This window comes from Staurois parvus, unplaced genomic scaffold (assembly GCF_062004578.1).
Source record: "Staurois parvus isolate SC_StPar_1 unplaced genomic scaffold, SC_StPar_1.0 ptg000018l, whole genome shotgun sequence".
In the NCBI taxonomy this organism is placed as follows: Eukaryota; Metazoa; Chordata; class Amphibia; order Anura; family Ranidae; genus Staurois; species Staurois parvus.
In genome coordinates this window covers 6,284,703-6,303,170 of record NW_028317814.1, presented here as the reverse complement: position 1 = coordinate 6,303,170, position 18,468 = coordinate 6,284,703, and the positions used below count along the sequence as shown (strand labels likewise).

Here is an 18,468-nt window from a genome sequence, read left to right as displayed (position 1 = left end):
TACCTGAGGTACTTCCCCTTCCCAACACCCAGTCTCCATCCCACCCCCCACTCTCTTCATTTTTGAGACTTGTTGGTGACTTACCTCAGGACATTAGGTATATTTTTACCTCTTATTTTATTCTTTTTTTGCTTTGAACTGTATTCAGACAGTGATTTTTGGAAATATTCATGAGCTCATGCAGTGATGTCCATTACAGAATCATGCCTCTTAAATGCAGTGCTGTCTGAAGGCCTGAGTATCATAGGCATCTGATATTGGCTTTCGACCTTGTCCCTTGTACACAGAGGTTTCTCTAGATTCTCTGAATCTTTTCATATTATGTACTGTAGATGACAATATATTTATACTCTTTGCAATTTAAATTGAGCCCGGGTTCATGCTGATGCGGTGCAGAATTCTCACCAGTTTCTGTACGATTTCCACACTGCATCATTATTGCACCCCATTCATGCTAACCGCTGCGGGTGTTTATGTTAAGTTAACGACGCCCCGAGATTGGTTCTCAAAACGCGGTGCAATGGCCAGAATTTGATCGCATGGGTTTGAATACCTATGCAATCTGATTCTGGTGCAGAAACAAAAAAGGGTCCTGATTGCTTCAGAAGCGGTGCAATCTGAGCCATACAAAATGTCAGAAACCGCATGTGATTTGCAAAGAAATTAGGTGTGGTTCCTGTGCGAATCACATGTGATGTGCCGTACTGCACCAGTGTGAACCCAGGGTGAGGAATATTATTCTGAAATTGTTTCTACAATCTTTAGGTACAGCTTTTTTCATCGGTATGTGCAAAACAAAATGCCTGCAGGGCACAAAAAGAATGCTTCCTCCATTTAGTTTGATTAAAATGCGTTCCTAATAGAATATTTTGCATACTTCGTTTTCATTGTTGCCAGTAGACAGTATTATATTAGGATGTTTCAGCCTCATTGTGGATCAGTACTGGCTTGTTTGTATTCTTGTTTGTTTAACTTTCCTGTGACACAGACCACCACAAAGGCAAATTCAGTAATATCTGCTTTCTCATTGTTGCCCACAGGCAATAAATATCTTCTGATGATCCAAAACCTTAAGATATCAGCAGCGGTCTCTATATATTAGAAAATAGTATAGAAAGAGCCAAATATAATTAAAGAATTCCCAAGAGGAATGTGAAAAGTCACATCTTAGATTTGTTTGAGGCGCATGTCAGCTTTTTTTCTGTTTCTTATATATCTCTGTTACAACACTGGTAAATTTGTTATGTGTCCATCCCAGAGCCTTGCCTGCAATCCGATCAGTCCTTGAAAGCCCAAGAATTGCCTGGGGCCTGGAACAACTTGCAGAGCTGCCAGCTGGGCCCCTTATCCCAGGGTCCATGGTAACCTGTCATCACACTTCATTTTCTCTGCAAAATGAATTCCTTGATTGAAAGGCATTGTTTTATCTCAGCCGCTTGATTGTGTCATGCTGACCTAGCTTCTCTACAGACTCAGCTTGTGATGGATTTAAGTTGATGTCTGCTGGACTTTTTTCCTTTTCTTCCAGATATCCTGCAGGTCCTGAGCGACATAGATGAAATGTCATTGCGTAGGCCTGAAATCCTGTCTTTCTTTGCTGTAAGTATGCCAAGACTGCAGCTGTTAATGGTGATCTATTGGTTGCTAGCTTTACAAACTAAAACCGATCCTCATGTTTAGAAAATATTCTTTTTCTGTAAAAAGTTGAGTGCTTACATTGCCTGCACAGGTCAGTATAACTGGATGTTAAATGGATTTTTCCATTTGATGTGAAAAACCAATCGTCATAGCGTGAGTGGTCTCTCATCCTTCAGCCTCCTTTGTTGTGTCAAAACGGGACCTCACAATCTTATGCTTAGGTGCAGCAAGAGATAACTAGAGGTATTGATCTTTTATGTAAGTAGGGACTAACAGCATAGACTGTAAGTTAACCATTTGACGCCCGGCCAATAGCCGTTTGGTGGCCGGCAAAATGCTTTAGCTTACCGAGTGGACGCCATTTGGCGTCCTCCCGGGCATGCGCAGTTTTCGCGTTTGCAGAGCCGCGCAGCGGCGCGATCTGTCACCGGCCGTGTACCTCAGCCGATGACAGATCTGAGTATCGGCCCTGTTGCCGGTACCATGTGACCTGCTATGAACAATCACAGCAGGTCACATGACAGTTTTATACAATGGATGGCTTCATTCATGCCATCCATTGTATACTAGTGTCTAGCTGTGAATGGTCACAGCTAATCACATGCACATGTCATGTGATTAGCTGTGGCCAAATCACAGCTAAGCACAAAAAAAACCCTGAATGAATCGATGTCAATCGATGTCTTAAAAAAAAAAGAAAAAAAATGTAATAAAAAAATAATAAAAAAAATTAAAAAAACAAAAAAATATATATATATTTTTTCATACTGTCACCAGTCAGTGTCCCTGATCACCGCCATGCCAGTTTATGATGATGCTTTACTGCACTGGTGACAGTATGGAAAAAAAAATAGTGAAACTAATTTTTTTTATTTTTTCATTTTCCGAAAAATTATGACAAAAAAAATACAACTTCAAAAAACTCACCATTCCTCTTATGAAGTACGTCGGACTGTCTACTTTGCCAAAAGGGGTCATTTGTGGGATATCTGTACTGTTCTGACATTCTTGGACCTCAAGAAATTAGATTGGCCATCACTACTTCAGGATTGATCAATATTCAGATCTATACCATAGTTTGTGAACTCTATAACTTTCCTACAAACTAAAAAATACATCCTAATTTGGGTTATTTTCACCAAAGACATGTAGCAGAATACATCTTGGCCTAAATTTATGAAGAACAATTATTATTTGCATACTTTTATAACAGAAACAAAGAAAACCGTGTTTTTTTTTCCAAAATGTTCGGTCTTTTTTTGTTAATTTAGCAAAAAATAGAAACCCCAGCGGTGATTAAATACCACCAAAAGAAAGCTCTAGTTGTGTGAAGAAAATGATAAAATTTTAGTTTGGGTACAATGTTGTATGACAGCGCAATTGTCATTCAAAGTGTGAGATCGCTGAAACCTGAAAAATGGCCTGGGAGGGAAAGGGTAAAATTGCCCGGTATTGAAATGGTTAATACAGTGATTATTCTTAAGCTGAACTCTAAGCAAACAGCTAATGGCTCACATAAAATGCATCCTATATATGTGTTTTAGTTGTATTTCAGTCCACCTAGTACTGAGACTTACATAGCCCTATCAGGTGGATGACAACACTTACCACTAAGTAAGGCAGTGGTGCCTTCTGTTCCCCCCAGCCTGCCGACTGGACAGCAAAGGAGTAGTAGAAGATAATTCAAGTCTTCCTTATGCCCACTCTGCTTTCTCCTACTACCAACATGTTCCTTGTCAGCACACTTGTAAGCAGCATCCCTGATTTACTCATAATCCTGCCACTCCCTCTATCTGTCTGAGTCCTGCTGTATGGCAAATGCAGTATGTACTTAAAGTGGTTGAAAACCCTTACATATATCCAGTGAAGTGACTGGCCTCCGGTGATAAACAGAGATTTAACAAATTCTCTTGCTTACGTTATAACTGTTCATCTACAGCTGCCTGTCCCTAACACCCATTCAAAGTGCAGAATTTACACAGGATCTCTCAGCTCTCCATGATTTGGTTATTGCATAATATATAGAGATTTTTAGATTGAACCTGATCTCCCAGGGACAAAAACTCCTAATTCAAATATATTCCTCAAAAGCCACAAACTATATAAATCCACTTTGGTTCACATAGCCTGTGCAGAGAGCAGAGCTGTGGGAGGGACCTAGCAGGCCCCGCCCACTACAGGCTGCATGCAGAAAACTTCAGGGGGGTGGATACAAGATCAGTCACCCTACACAAGGAGAGAGAACAGCAATGACTGGTCTTTATTGCAGGAAACTCCTGCACAGAAGTAACGTTTCATGTTGGAATACTACACATATCTGGAAGAAATGCACAAAGCACACCAAGATTCAAATAAGAATACATACACTATGGCTGGCCATACACTATACAATTTTCTGTCCAATTTCTGCCCAATTTCCTTTAGATTTACCTTCAACTGTGTAGTGCAAGGGCCTGCCTAATTGGATACAACTGAAAGTGTTGTTAGTTTTGACCTCCTATTATATGGTTTTTGGTCAATTTAAACCAAAAATCTGGAGAAAATTGTATAATGTATGGCCAGCCTTAGTCCCTTGTATTTAGATAATATTTGCTTATCCTGAAGTTCATCACATAGAGGGGGCAAGCACTCAGTTTAACCCCTGGTTCTAATCTGTGCGGGTGAGGCCGCTGCGGATCCGCACAAAAATCCATGCACCCGCACAGAGGAATGCGGACCCGCAGGCGGGTGCCATTAATTCTAATGGCACGCCACCCGCACTGGAAATCACAACCGTATTGGGAACCGAGGTTCCCGTGCGGGCTGTGTTTTCTGAAGAAGTGCAGGGACTTCTTCCGTGCGTGTCTCGGGACATGGAAGTCCATTCAAATAAATGGGCTCTCGTGCCTGCACAAAACACGGCCCGCAGGAACTCGGAGATGTGAAGCTACCCTTACTCTATTTTTAACCACTTCAATACTGGACACTTTCACCCCCTTCCTGCCCAGGCTATTTTTCAGCTTTCAGCACTCTCACACTTTCAATGACAATTGCTTGGTCATTGCATGCAACACTGTACCCATATGAAATTTTTATAATTTTTTTAAAAACAGAACTTTCTTTTAGTGGTATTTAATCACCACTGGGTTTTATGATTTTTACTTGACAAACAAAAAAAAACACAATTTTGAAATAACTTTTTTCATTTGTTATAAAATTTAGCAAATAAGTAATTTTTCTTCTTCACTGATGTTAGCTTATGAGGCTTCACTGATGGGCTCCGATAGGCTTCACTGATGGGCTCCGATAGGCTTCACTGATGGGCTCCGATAGGCTTCACTGATGGGCTCCGATAGGCTGCACTGATGGGCTCCGATAGGCTGCACTGATGGGCTCCGATAGGCTGCACTGATGGGCTCCGATAGGCTGCACTGATGGGCTCCGATAGGCTGCACTGATGGGCTCCGATAGGCTTCACTGATGGGCTCCGATAGGCTTCACTGATGGGCTCCGATAGGCTTCACTGATGGGCTCCGATAGGCTTCACTGATGGGCTCCGATAGGCTGCACTGATGGGCTCCGATAGGCTGCACTGATGGGCTCCGATAGGCTGCACTGATGGGCTCCGATAGGCTGCACTGATGGGCTCCGATAGGCTGCACTGATGGGCACTGATCAGTGCCCTGATTATCAGTAAAAACAAAAGTACTGGCAAATTTGTCTATATGTGATCAGCTGTTATTGGACACAACTGATCACATGGTAAAGGGCCGCTGCAATTCTATAGACGCCCTCCAAAAACGAGAACCACGCTGTAGCTGTCTTTCAGTTGTTAAAGTGGCTCTGCTATGTGAGGAGAATAGGAGCTGCCATTGCAGGCCTCCTGAAAACTCTAAATGCCTGGCTGTGTCTCACCTTGGTATATTTCAGCCCCAGAACAAGCATGCTATAAATGAGAACTACTTATCTCTATTCTTGTTCTGCGTCAGTGATTCAGAACACATTGAAGTCAAAACATCAGAATGACAGCCAGAGAACTAACATTCTCACAGGAGTTTTCAGTATTGGCAGCCTGCATGAAGCTCTCATGGCATTGCCTCTTTATCAACAGTGACAAGATAGCCACACAGGCAATGCATTGTTTACAGTATGCCAACTGACTGACATATAGACTTGAATCTTGAGAAAAGGAGCGGTGAAGCAAAGTCACTGTGTAGCATCGCAAAGCAGAAAGTAGAGCCTGAGTATGTAATGAGCAATTATGGCTAAAGAAACTACATTTTAAGACCTTAACTTTGATAATATTATTTACATATATGAATATATATGTAAAAGTAATCATAAAGACTTTATATTTCTGTTATATTTGTGCTAGGCCCACAAGATATTAGTGGAGCAGAAACATTGTGTAGAATTGTAAAGTGAGAACACAAATCTATCTCTCAACCCCCCACCTCACCCCCTCAGTCTCCCTCCGAATCACACACCTACTGAGCGACATATCAGACTGGATGTCGCTCCACTTCCTTAAACTGAACCTCTCCAAAACCGAGTTTCTTGTCTTCCCCCCGCCCGGACACCACCCCCCATTGACTTCTCCGTCACATCCAACAACGCCACCATCAAACCCGCCGCGCAGGCCAGAGTACTTGGTGTCATTCAGGACTCCAACCTATCCTTCCAGCCCCAAGTCCAATCTTTAACAAACTCATGCAGACTCCACCTCCGCAACATCGCCAAAATCCGCACGTTCCTAACCCCAGAAACCACTAAACAGCTCATCCACTCCCTCATCACATCACGACTCGACTACTGCAACTCCCTCCTCACTGGCCTGCCTCGCCGCTGGCTATCCCCGCTTCAGTCGATCCTGAATACGGCTGCCAGACTCATCCACCTTTCCAACTGCTCTGTATCCGCCACCCCCCTCTGCCAATCCCTCCACTGGCTTCCGATTGCGCAACGGATCAAATTCAAAATCCTAACACTGACTTACAAAGCCAACCACCATACTGCCCCGAACTACATCACTGACCTAATATCCAAGTACCACCCAGCACGCACACTCCGCTCCTCACAAGACCTCCTTCTCTCTAGTTCCCTGGTCTCCTCCTCCCATGCCCGCCTCCAGGACTTCTCCAGGGTGTCCCCCATCCTCTGGAACTCCCTGCCCCAACCAATCAGATTATCACCTACTCTCCTCTCCTCTCCTTTAGACGCACCCTGAAAACCACCTCTTCAGGGAAGCCTACCCAACCCCCTGCTAACTTGCCGACCTCCTCCACTCTTCCTACCACTCCATCCCCCACAGCTATCTCCTCCTGTGCCACCATCCCCTCTCTCCTAGATTGTAAGCTCGAAAGCGCAGGGCCCTCGATCCCCTCATGTTTTGCATTGTATTGTTGTTCTGTCACATGTTCTGTCCCCCTTTGTAATGTACAGCGCTGAGTGAACTATTGGCGCTTTATAAATACTGTATTATAATAATAATAAATAGAGCATGTGTATGTAACAAGCAAATTTGGCCGCCCCAGATGTACATATATAATTACAAAGGATACTCGAGTTTTAGCGCACATTGAAAAGATTGTTTATATTTAACTGATGATGTCATATACCTCACGTGTAGAAAAAAATAAACTATGTTCTTTTTGAGAAAGTCAGAGACACTAAATGATAAATAGGCATGTGGCCATAATAGGACTACTCTCAGGCATCTGTGCCAACATGCTCTTTCCTAACCATGAACAGTTGTATTAAGCTTGCCATACACATCTCAAATTTTGCTTAATGCTTGCATAATCACCTGAAATTTGAGCTGTGGGTTGCTTGTTGTCTCCATCTGGTTCAGCAAAAGCCGATTTAAAAAAAAAATCAAAGTAGACGAGTGAAAAATTGTGAGCAAAACCATGACTGTGGGTGCTGCAGCTTCTTGAATACAATAGTTGACAGTGCAAATTCTTCCTCCCACGCTGTTAGCATGGATGGAGAAATCTGTTTGGCTTGTATGACTAGCCTTAGACCCCTTTTCACCATCACCTTTGGCTTATTACCAGTAGGAGTTTGTTAAACATAGTCCATTTTTTAATGCACTGGAGAATCCCTTTATGCCCGCTTTCCATTGTTTGCTTTTTGTCTTTTATGTGGGTGTCTAAATAAGGGTCCTTTCACCTAGGCTTTCCTATGGTCCTCTTGGCAGTTTTTCAGGTGGACCTGATTGGAAGCCCCATGCAAGTCAGTAGGCAGGCAGAGGTAAAGGGACGAGCATCCATTTACATCTGCCTACCTCTGAGTCTATCCAGGTCCAGAAACAAAAAAAATGGAAAATAAATGCTCCTTTGTTCCTGACCTAACTGTAACAGATCGGACGTAGCCTGATGTTAATAAGTCTGTTTACGTCCAGCGACCTGCACAGGTCCGCCAGCGTCTATTACCAAAATTCAGACAAAAAAGGGAATGGGCACAAATGTCACAAAATGTGACATCCATCCCGTTGAGCTCAGATTCAGCAGGGGTACTGTGCATGGATTCCCTACTAAACATAGCGGCACATCCCTGTGTGAAAAGACCCAGTCTTTGCTCTTTCATTCTTTGTAATATTTTGTGCTAATAATGAAGGTACTCATTTTTATTTGAAGAACACTTGTTCTCTTAACCACATGAAGATAGTCAATTGTATTTTTATTGTTGGAACAGGCTTCATCTATATGAATGTGTGGTTGTCTATAAACTTGCTGTCTCTGTGTATAAACGATTAGCTATTCTGTTTGCACTATAAAGCATTTTAGAGATCATGTTTATAGGAAAAATGAAATGGGGGATAAAAGTTCTAATTTTACCATCCATGGATGTTTAAAAGTGCCTATAAAATACAGTAGCATGGTTCGAGCGCTTCAGTAAACACCAAAAAGAAACATTTGAAGCGGACTCCATAAAGGGACTCTGTCGCTAGTCTTGGACAGAGTGGGGAAGAGTGGAACTTCGGTTAGGTTTTTATCACTTGTATGTGTTCTTCTCCAGGTATATTTCTGTCATTGGAGATATGCAGAAAAAAAAGAACACTTTTAAGTAGGAAAAGGTTGCAAATCAATAATCAAAAAGCAGCAGGAGCGGTTCAAGAAGCACAAACTGACAGAATCAAAGAAGTGGAAGTAGAGAAACCCTTTCACTGCAGCTTTCCCTCCAGCAAGGAAAACAGTGAATGGTTCAGTAGTGACATTACCAAATCTGCTGAAACCAGCCGTCAGAGACAGCCGTGCCTTAGATAATTTCACACCCAAAACAGCTTTGAGTCTATAGGCACATAAAGTACACTATCATTCAAGGAGAATTTAAAACTAAAGATACCCTTTTAAGGTACTGCGTAACCTTCTTAGATGTTGCTTTTAATATCCAGTTTTTGAGTTCAAATCCACCTTTAAAGCTTGAATGAGCTTTAAGGTGGGGGTGCACTTTAAAACTCCAGCTTTACGTAGCATTTTCATTTTTTAACATAAAATGTTTTTGTCTTGGCAATTCTTTTCTATTTGACTTTCTAGTGTTAACTTGAAACTGTTAGAGGAACTGCCTTTGAAGTGAGCAGCCTGTAATTGTTTAAACCTCCCTTTATTGGTCCTGGACTCTGGGCCTCACATTCACACTGCAGGGAATACTTCCATCTTGTGGAGTCCTTGTAGAATGTAACAAGGGAACAGTGTGAGGAGCTGCATGTCTGTGATCCTGTGAACTCAGTGTGGGGGAGAATCAATGCTGCACACAGTGAACTCTTCTGATTGAAGATGCAGCGAGGCCAATGTGCTTGTTCCTCTTTGTTTTCACAGAGTGATTTTCAGAGGCTCATGAGCTCCACAGAGGAATCGTGTCGCAATCTGGCCTTCGCCCTGGCCCTGCGCTCCATTCAGTGTAATCCCAGGTGTGTGAGACAGATATGCTTTGTTATAGATTCAGGTTGTCACTGGTCTCTCGTATAGTGGAGGATTTGTTTGAAATTGTGTGCATCTTCTGTTGCTAAATAATCTATAGTTGTGCTTATGAAAGCTGAAGTTTAGTTTAAAAAAAAATTATTTTTTTGGAGGGGGGAGGGCTAAAGCTTCAAGCGATAGTAAAGTCTGCTTTTTATCTTGTATCTACAGGTAAGCCTATAATAAGGCTGACCTATAGGTACAGTGCATATCTCCTAAACATGCAGTTTAGCAGATAATTACATATGTAGCAGCCAGTGATGTCACCATCTTCATGCGCACTGCACTCTTAATGGATGGCATGCCGTCCATTAAGAGTGCTGTGCCGCAGCAGTGCACAGGAGTGATGTCATCGCGGCTCGGCCACTCAAATGACCAGAGCCCACAATCCCAGGAAGAAGATGGAATCCCTGTCAGCTGTGACAGCATGCTGCTGAAGGGCTCTGTTTTTTAGGTAAGTCTGTCATAATGTGCTAACATGAGATGCATACTAGCACATTATGACATGAGATATGAGGGGGACCACTTTCAGTCACATAACTTGCCTGTAATGAAGTGTATCCCATGTCCACTTATTGCACTTTGGTATAAACATTTTTAATCCAGCAATGATAGGTTCTTCTTCACAGTTCTGAACTTTAGAGCTGTATGAGTTATTTGCCTCAGGTCTAACATAGCAGTGCATTGTAGAAGTCCTGATGGCTGATCGACCCTTTCTGTCCTGTCCTCTATTAAAAAAAAAGCTTTCGCATTGTATTTACTATATTCAGTGTGCTGTGTGAATGGAGGAGAGGCAGATGAATGACAGCATCCTCACCCCCATTCACAAAACATGCTGCATTTAGTAACACGGCAAGAACGTGTATGAATGGTGAAATTTCAGAACAGACGCAGCTGCTGTGTAACAGGGAGCACTGACATCAGCACAGACACGGCTGCTGCGTGACAGGGAGCACTGACATCGGAACAGAGGCAGCTGCTGTGTGACAGGGAACACAGAGGCTGCTGCTGCATGACAGGGAGCACTGACATCAGAATAGAGAGCAGCTGTTGTGTGACAGGGAGCACTGACATCGGAACAGAGGCAGCTGCTGTGTGACAGGGAACATGGACATTGGAACAGAGGCAGCTGCTGCGTGACAGGGAGCACTGACATCAGAACAGAGGCGGCTGCTGCGTGACGGAGCACTGACATCGGAACAGAGGCAGCTGCTGTGTGACAGGGAACACTGACATCGGAACAGAGGCAGCTGCTGTGTGACAGGGAACACTGACATCGGAACAGAGGCAGCTGCTGTGTGACAGGGAACACTGACATCGGAACAGAGGCAGCTGCTGTGTGACAGGGAACACTGACATCGGAACAGAGGCTGCTGCTGCTGCATGACAGGGAGCAATGACATCAGAACAGAGAGCAGCTGTTGTGTGACAGGGAACACTGACATCAGAACAGAGGCAGCTGCTGTGTGACAGGGAACACTGACATCGGAACAGAGGCAGCTGCTGTGTGACAGGGAACATAGAGGCTGCTGCTGCATGACAGGGAGCACTGACATCAGAATAGAGAGCAGCTGTTGTGTGACAGGGAGCACTGACATCGGAACAGAGGCAGCTGCTGTGTGACAGGGAGCACTGACATCGGAACAGAGGCAGCTGCTGTGTGACAGGGAGCACTGACATCGGAACAGAGGCAGCTGCTGTGTGACAGGGAACACTGACATCGGAACAGAGGCAGCTGCTGTGTGACAGGGAACACTGACATCGGAACAGAGGCTGCTGCTGTGTGACAGGGAACACTGACATCGGAACAGAGGCTGCTGCTGCTGCTGCTGCATGACAGGGAACACTGACATCGGAACAGAGGCTGCTGCTGCTGCATGACAGGGAGCACTGACATCAGAACAGAGAGCAGCTGTTGTGTGACAGGGAACACTGACATCAGAACAGAGGCAGCTGCTGTGTGACAGGGAACACTGACATCAGAACAGAGGCAGCTGCTGTGTGACAGGGAACACTGACATCAGAACAGAGAGCAGCTGTTGTGTGACAGGGAACACTGACATCAGAACAGAGGCAGCTGCTGTGTGACAGGGAACACTGACATCGGAACAGAAGCAGCTGATGTGTGACAGGGAGCACTGACATCGGAACAGAAGCAGCTGCTGTGTGACATGGAGCACTGACATCGGAACAGAGGCGGCTGCTGTGTGACAGGGAACACTGACATCAGAACAGAGGCAGCTGCTGTGTGATAGGGGGCACTGACATCGGAACAGAAGCAGCTGATGTGTGACAGGGAACACTGACATCAGAACAGAGGCGGCTGCTGTGTGACAGGGAGCACTAACATTGGAACAGAGGCAGCTGCTGTGTGACGGAGCACTGACATCGGAACAGAGGCGACTGCTGTGTGATAGGGGGCACTGACATCGGAACAGAGGCAGCTGCTGTGTGATAGGGGGCACTGACAGGAACCTGACAGAGGGCAGGACATTAACAGGCACACGGCACAATGTAATTTTCAGAATTACATTTCCCCTTCTTGATTTCTTTTTGTGTCAGATGATATGCCACTGGGAAAGAGTAGGCTGGACAGACCCAGAGCTCCTGAGCTGTCATCTCTAAGACACCACCTATGGGCGGTACAGATCAGTGGTCTGTGAATCCTGTTCTGCCCACTACAGCAAGCAGGGATGGAAGCACATCCCTGCTGGCTGCATAGAACTACAAATGGGAAGTGCCAAGACCGCTGGCTGGAGGCATAGGAGGAATAGCAGCCACTGTCTTACAAACAGGAAAACAAAGAGAAATAATGGTTTCATTTGAAAATCATCTGCCTATTTTAAAGCAACTACTGAGTGAAACAGAAGTTGGAGGACATATTCGGTGAAGGTAGGAACTCAGCAAAAAGGACATGGGAAAAAGTCTTTGCCCAGAGTTCTGCTTTAACTTCTACACTGCAACAACATTTACAAAGTATCTCACGAGTTACAAGTATTTTTTACAAATGTAAAAGTGTTTACTTAGGGTCCGTATGCCCTACATCTAGGTACATGAATACAAACCATTTTTTTGTGCTTTGCAATAGATTTTTTTTTTTTCAAAAATTGGATCAGACCAATTTGACCCTGAACTATGATGATAAAAAATGTACACCTACAATGAACGTCTTATTTGATCCCTTTTGGCCTGTTAAATATACAGGTGAAACCATCTTGGTATGTTTGTTTGATGCAAACTAAACCTGTGGATCATTTTGGAAATGCAGGCAGACAGCTAGGCCTGACCAAAAATACTGTGTTGTCAGCCCACAACAGGACTTGAGAGTGGAGTGGGATTTATTTCTTGCAGATCAACATGTTTTTTTTCTGTACTTAAACACAGAGAAATGTGCATGTGTTGCAGATATATGTGTATGTTGTTTTTGTTTTTAATTTTCCTAAAGTGTACAGTGAGGAACAGAAGTATTTGAACACCTGCGATTTTCAAGTTCTCCCACTTAGAAATCATGGAGGGGTCTGAAATTCACATTGTAGGTGCATTCCCACTCTGAGAGACAGAATAAATAAAAAATTCAGGAAATCATATTGTATGATTTTTAAAGAATTTATTTGTCTTGCACTGCTGAACATAAGTATTTGAACACATGAGAAACCGCAAGAATTCTGGCTCTCAAAGACCTGTTATCTGTTTCTTAGGTGTTCAAATACTTATGTTCAGCAGTGCAAGACAAATAAATTCTTTACAAATCATACAATGTGATATCCTGAATTTTTTTTTAATTCTGTCTCTCAGAGAGGGAATGCACCTACAATGTGAATTTCAGACCCCTCCATGATTTCTTTTTTGTTTACAAACGATTTTATTGTACAAGAGTAGACAGTAGAACAACAGCACACTTTAAAAGTGATATTGTCAGCAAAAACAAGGCACTTTTGAAAAGTACAATACATAAAGGTATATTAACATAACAAAGAAGATAAGAAAAAAAAGAGGAAGTTACAAGTGCATGAAGTACGTAAACGACAAAATAGGTTAGGTGATACACCTGTCAATAGTACATGCCAGCCAACTTTTACTGGGGATGTTATTAAGCATGTAATAAGTGTCTGCAATCTCTCCATGGCTCCCATTTTTTATCGTATAAGTGCAGCTTATCCAGTAGGGTATAATGAATGCGTTCCATAAGCATTACAGTGTCAATTCTGTGTAAAACGGAGTCTAAGGGTACAACATTGGACCTCCAATGTAGGGCAATAGACCATAAAGTGGCAATACATAATGTGTGTATCAATCTCAGATTGGCATCAGAGACCCCTGGGATATGGGCCCCCAACAAACAGGTCTGCATGGACAATCGTATCGGGGCCCCTCCATGATTTCTAAGTGGGAGAACTTGCAAAATCGCAGGATGTTCAAATACTTCTGTTCCTCACTGTATGTACACCCCATCAATAAAATTAATTTGTAACAGCTCGTGCACTCTCCAGCCCTTATAGATATTTTTCTTTAAATCTCATTATTCATATAATCTTGCTGGAAAATTTGTGCTTCCATTTCCTAGGTGACAGTATTCTTAGCTTTACAATGCAGAGGTGGTATGCGCACTCCTGCTGTGAGGGCACAGGCTTGTCTGTGCCTTCTATCTCAGTGAGGGCCAGAAAGTGATGGACAAAGGGTGTGCTTCATCCTGTGGCAAGGACTTCAGAAAGCTGAAGTCGAGGAGAAGATAGTGAAACTCCAAGAAGTGACATAGAGTTGTGAGTTCTCACCACTCACTACACTCATCCTGCATAGATTGAATCACACAAATAGTAATATTATGAATGTCTAAAAAAGGTATTTTCACCGTTTTTATTCATTTTAAAACAGCTTGTCAAATACTCCGTGCCTGAAATATAACTTGTTAGAGCCAGCAGCTTGGGCTCACATCATCTTTAGACACCCACAAACAATTTCTGTATGGCAGCTTGCCAGTCTTTAGATGTATTGAAGTAGATTATTTTTTCAGACTTTTTTTGTTTTTTTATTTCCAGCTGGTGATCCTGCCAATAACACACTTTCTGACTTAGGGTGACAACTTTCACTCATTGTATCTACGGAGAAGCAGTGTTTTCACCCTATGGCAGGAAGATGTAGGAGTACAGAATACCTTTTCAGCATTACTTGTTAGGTTTTACTTTTTAGGACAGAATAACAAGGTCACCCTACTGAATCCTTCTTAGCTAGGTCATGACAAAAGAAGGTTGTCCACATTATTCCACATGTACTTAACTTGTAGAGGGTTGGGGGAATTTTTTTAAAACACATAGCTTGTTACTGATTGATCCTTATGTTTTTTCCAGCATTGCTGCAGATTTTCTGCCTACCTTTATGTACTGTCTTGGCAGTAGAGACTCTGAAGTGGTACAAACTGCACTGAATAACCTGGCGGGGTATATACTGTTATGCCAAGGTAAGATCTGCTCAATAAAACTTCCCTTGTTATCCATTACACACAGAATGGAAGGAGATCAGACCACAGAGACCAAGTGTACATGGTGACAGCAGTCTTATTGCAGGCTCTGAACCTTTTCACTGACTCACGTGAGGGTCAGTGTTTTACACACAGAAGGTGCTCAGATGGGTTAATCCTACGATCCATTCCATTAGTGCTTATGTGGCCGAGTCTGAGGAAAGGAAGCATGTTTCGACACTCTGTAAATACTGTTTATTGTTTTCTGATGGCTCTAGTTTTAGCACGTCACTATATAATATTAATTGATGGTGAAAGCTCTGTTTAAATTGTACCTGTGCTTCAGTTAGAATCATATTGTGAAGGAGGGGAGGATGGGAGCGGTAGACACCGCATCTGGTTCTACCTAAGAAGGTTTTGGCAAATTTTGCAAATGTCAGGCTGAAGTCCTACTTAAAGCGGTGTTCCACCCAAAAGGGGAAGTTCCGGTTGGTCCCCCACTCCCCATTAAGTATTGGCACCTTTCAGGAGCTGGGGGGGTGCAGGTGCCCAAAATTGACAGGTACCCGCTCCCACTTCCGCTGCAATATCCTAGGTGATCGGAAGCGGAAGTTGTCCTCCTACCCTCCCTCCCTATAGTCTTGTGAGACACGTGACAGGTCCGAGAAGATGACAGGGCCATTCAGGAAGCACAGCGCTACTTGTGCATGTGCAGTGGGCACAGCCGGGTGCCCACACTGAAGGTGCCGGCGTCTGGAATACAGGATGGCCGGTGAAACAGGCTGCGGCAGGGGCAACGCGGGATCGTGGGACAGGTGAGTGGCTGTTTTTTTAGTTTTTGTTTTTAGTTACAGTTTTTGTAGCTGCTGACTTATTTTTTTACAGACTGAGTGGAACTCCACTTTAAGTTCTGTGTGCCTGCAGTTCGTCCGTTATGGTGGGACGACTAGCATATTAGACTGGAAGAGTTAGGGCTAAGGCTTGGTGTTAGTAGCCACCTTCAAACATTGCTGTACATGCCACCAAATGCTAGCACAGTCTTATATTCTTTTATCTGTCATATACAAAGTGGGTGTAAACAGGCCTTTTCAGTTTGGATAGAGTGGTGGGGGGGGTTAGAACGTCCATCGGAGAGATTCAAAGGGAGATTTAAAGTGAGGAAAAACCTAAAACTTTGTATTATCACTAGAACAGAAAGCTAGTTTAAATCTTCCTATGGGACACCTGTTTCTGTGACAGCTTTTCAAAAGGCAATTTCCCTCACTTTTCCCTGACAACAGAAAGTGAGAGGAAATTTCTTTATTGGGACACTCGTGGGAAAAACTGGGTTATAACTATTCCCTGCACTTACCAAAATGATTAAGAATTGGACTTTAGATACACTTTAAGTTACTCAATGAGATGAGAGGAATGTCACTGGATCCAGGTCACTCTGTTAAGCAAGATCTCAGCCTTGGGGCATCAGCGGAGGTTGTAGTGTGATCACTTGAATGTGGAGATATGGTGCACTCCAGCTGTGTTTGAGTGCTGTATTGATATATCACAGATAGGGATGGGCTTGATGTTCGAGTCGAACATTGGCTGTTCGCCTGCCGTGCCCCGCAATGCACTGTGCTCTCAGTGCATTGTGAGAGTCATGATTGGCCAAAGCAATGCACCTGACCATAGGTCAGGTGCAATGTTTTGTCCAATCTCAGCACAATTGGGCGGAGCAAATGGTGACATCAACATGGGGACATCGTCCTAATTCCGAGGGCACGTGGCCTGGTAAGCCCCTCTCCTTTCCTGCCCTGCCAGTCCTGTGCTCAGATCAAGGGTCTGGTCGGAATTTAGGGGGGACCTCATACCCGCCTCCCCCCCCCCCCCCCCATTTTTTGGGGGTAGGGTTCCCCTTAAAAGTCTTACCAGGCCTAAAGGGCCTGATATGGCTTTTACAGGGAAACCCATGCACTTCCCTCCCCATTTTTGGTGGGTGGGGTTCTCAAATGACCTGCCAGGCCTAAGGGGCTTGGTATTGCTTTTAGAAGGAACATCACGCACCTTTCTTTTTACATTTTTCACTGTGGGGTCCTCCCTAACCTTCCTACCAGACCTGAAAGGTCTGGTAAGGATTGGGGGGGGACCCCACGCTTTTTTTTTTTTTTTTTTGTACTTTAAGCAATGAAAAATGACTGCCCCTTTAAAAACTGTACTTTTTGCAATTTATTTGTACACTGCTTCATGTCCCGCAGGGCAGTACCCGAGTCCCCATGCCCCTTTTATGGCATATATTTTGCATATAAGCCTTCAAAATAGGCACTTTTGAATTTAGAAGTTTGAATCCCATGACCTGCATTGAGTTCGAAGTTGAACATTCATTAGGTTCGACCGCGGACCGAACACGGGACTGTTTGGTCCATCACTGATCACAGAGTGATAATATAAGCACAAACATGTATCACCAGCACCTCATCTGCTCCTACTAGACTTTCTTTATTTGTCACATAGGTACAGCATCGTTTCGGAGCTCTAAACCAGCCCTTTTATCAGGCAGCAATAATCATCCAGAAATTATTTTTCTGAAAGATTTGCTGCAGCTTCCATGGGTCTGTTCCAGGGATATTTGCATAAACTTGCATGTTCAACCAAGGCAGTTGTGCAGGTGTATACCATGAGAACTGTACAGACCATTCTTCTAGAACTTGGATCTTCCACCTGCCATTTCACATCGACATCTAGCCAAAAGTATTGTAATTTTCCAATTCAAGCCATTACCATATTTCAGTCCTATCTTTCTTATCTATTTTATTCAGCAATGTACTTCTAATGTTAGCGTCATAACTCTTGTACTGCATCTTCTTGCAGAGCACGCGGCTGTACTTCTACACAGAGCTTTCCTGGTGGGAATGTATGGGCAGATGGACACCAGCCCTCAGATCTCTGAAGCTTTGAAGGTCCTTCACATGGAAGCTATAGTTCGAGAGATTCGAGAGTGACAAAAATGGATTTTTCACATTTCAGAGAAAAAAGTGAACTTGTAGAGATGTTACTTAGATATTATTGTTTCAGTAAATTATTTTATATTAAAATAAACCCTTGACTTAAACTTCCTATTCTTTTTCTCTTTTTGTTAGAAGAACTGAATGCAGGTACAGAATCAACACAACATTCCCACAACCAAGACTAAAAAAAGAAAGAAAAAAAAAAAGGAAATGTGAGAATTCCTTAGTTTGTATAGTGGGATAGGGTATTGAAATAGAAAGAAATCCCAGGATGGGTGCAAAGGGATTTTTATGTTACCACAGACAATAAAATAAAATGCAAACCTCAGGTCAGCCTTCTGGCGATTTCCTTACTTCAGCCTGACCATAACCTAGCAGGAATTTTGTAAAACCCGCTGGGTTTAATATGTTCAGCTCAAGTCCAAAGACAGTCTGATGTGCTTTGGTTCTGCTA

The 18,468-nt window shown here is 43.4% G+C and overlaps 1 protein-coding gene across 1 annotated transcript in view; it reads left to right on the top strand.

Moving 5' to 3' along the window:
- INTS1 (integrator complex subunit 1) overlaps positions 1–18,118 on the top strand; it is a 206,492-nt gene extending 188,374 nt beyond the window's left edge. The window contains exons 46-49 of the mRNA XM_089682295.1: positions 1,529–1,599; positions 9,438–9,529; positions 14,924–15,033; positions 17,878–18,118. Of these exons, the coding sequence (XP_089538421.1) occupies positions 1,529–1,599; positions 9,438–9,529; positions 14,924–15,033; positions 17,878–18,008 (404 nt within the window). The 3' untranslated portion in view covers positions 18,009–18,118. The remainder of the gene's footprint in view (positions 1–1,528; positions 1,600–9,437; positions 9,530–14,923; positions 15,034–17,877) is intronic.
- The last annotated feature ends 350 nt before the right edge of the window (positions 18,119–18,468 follow it).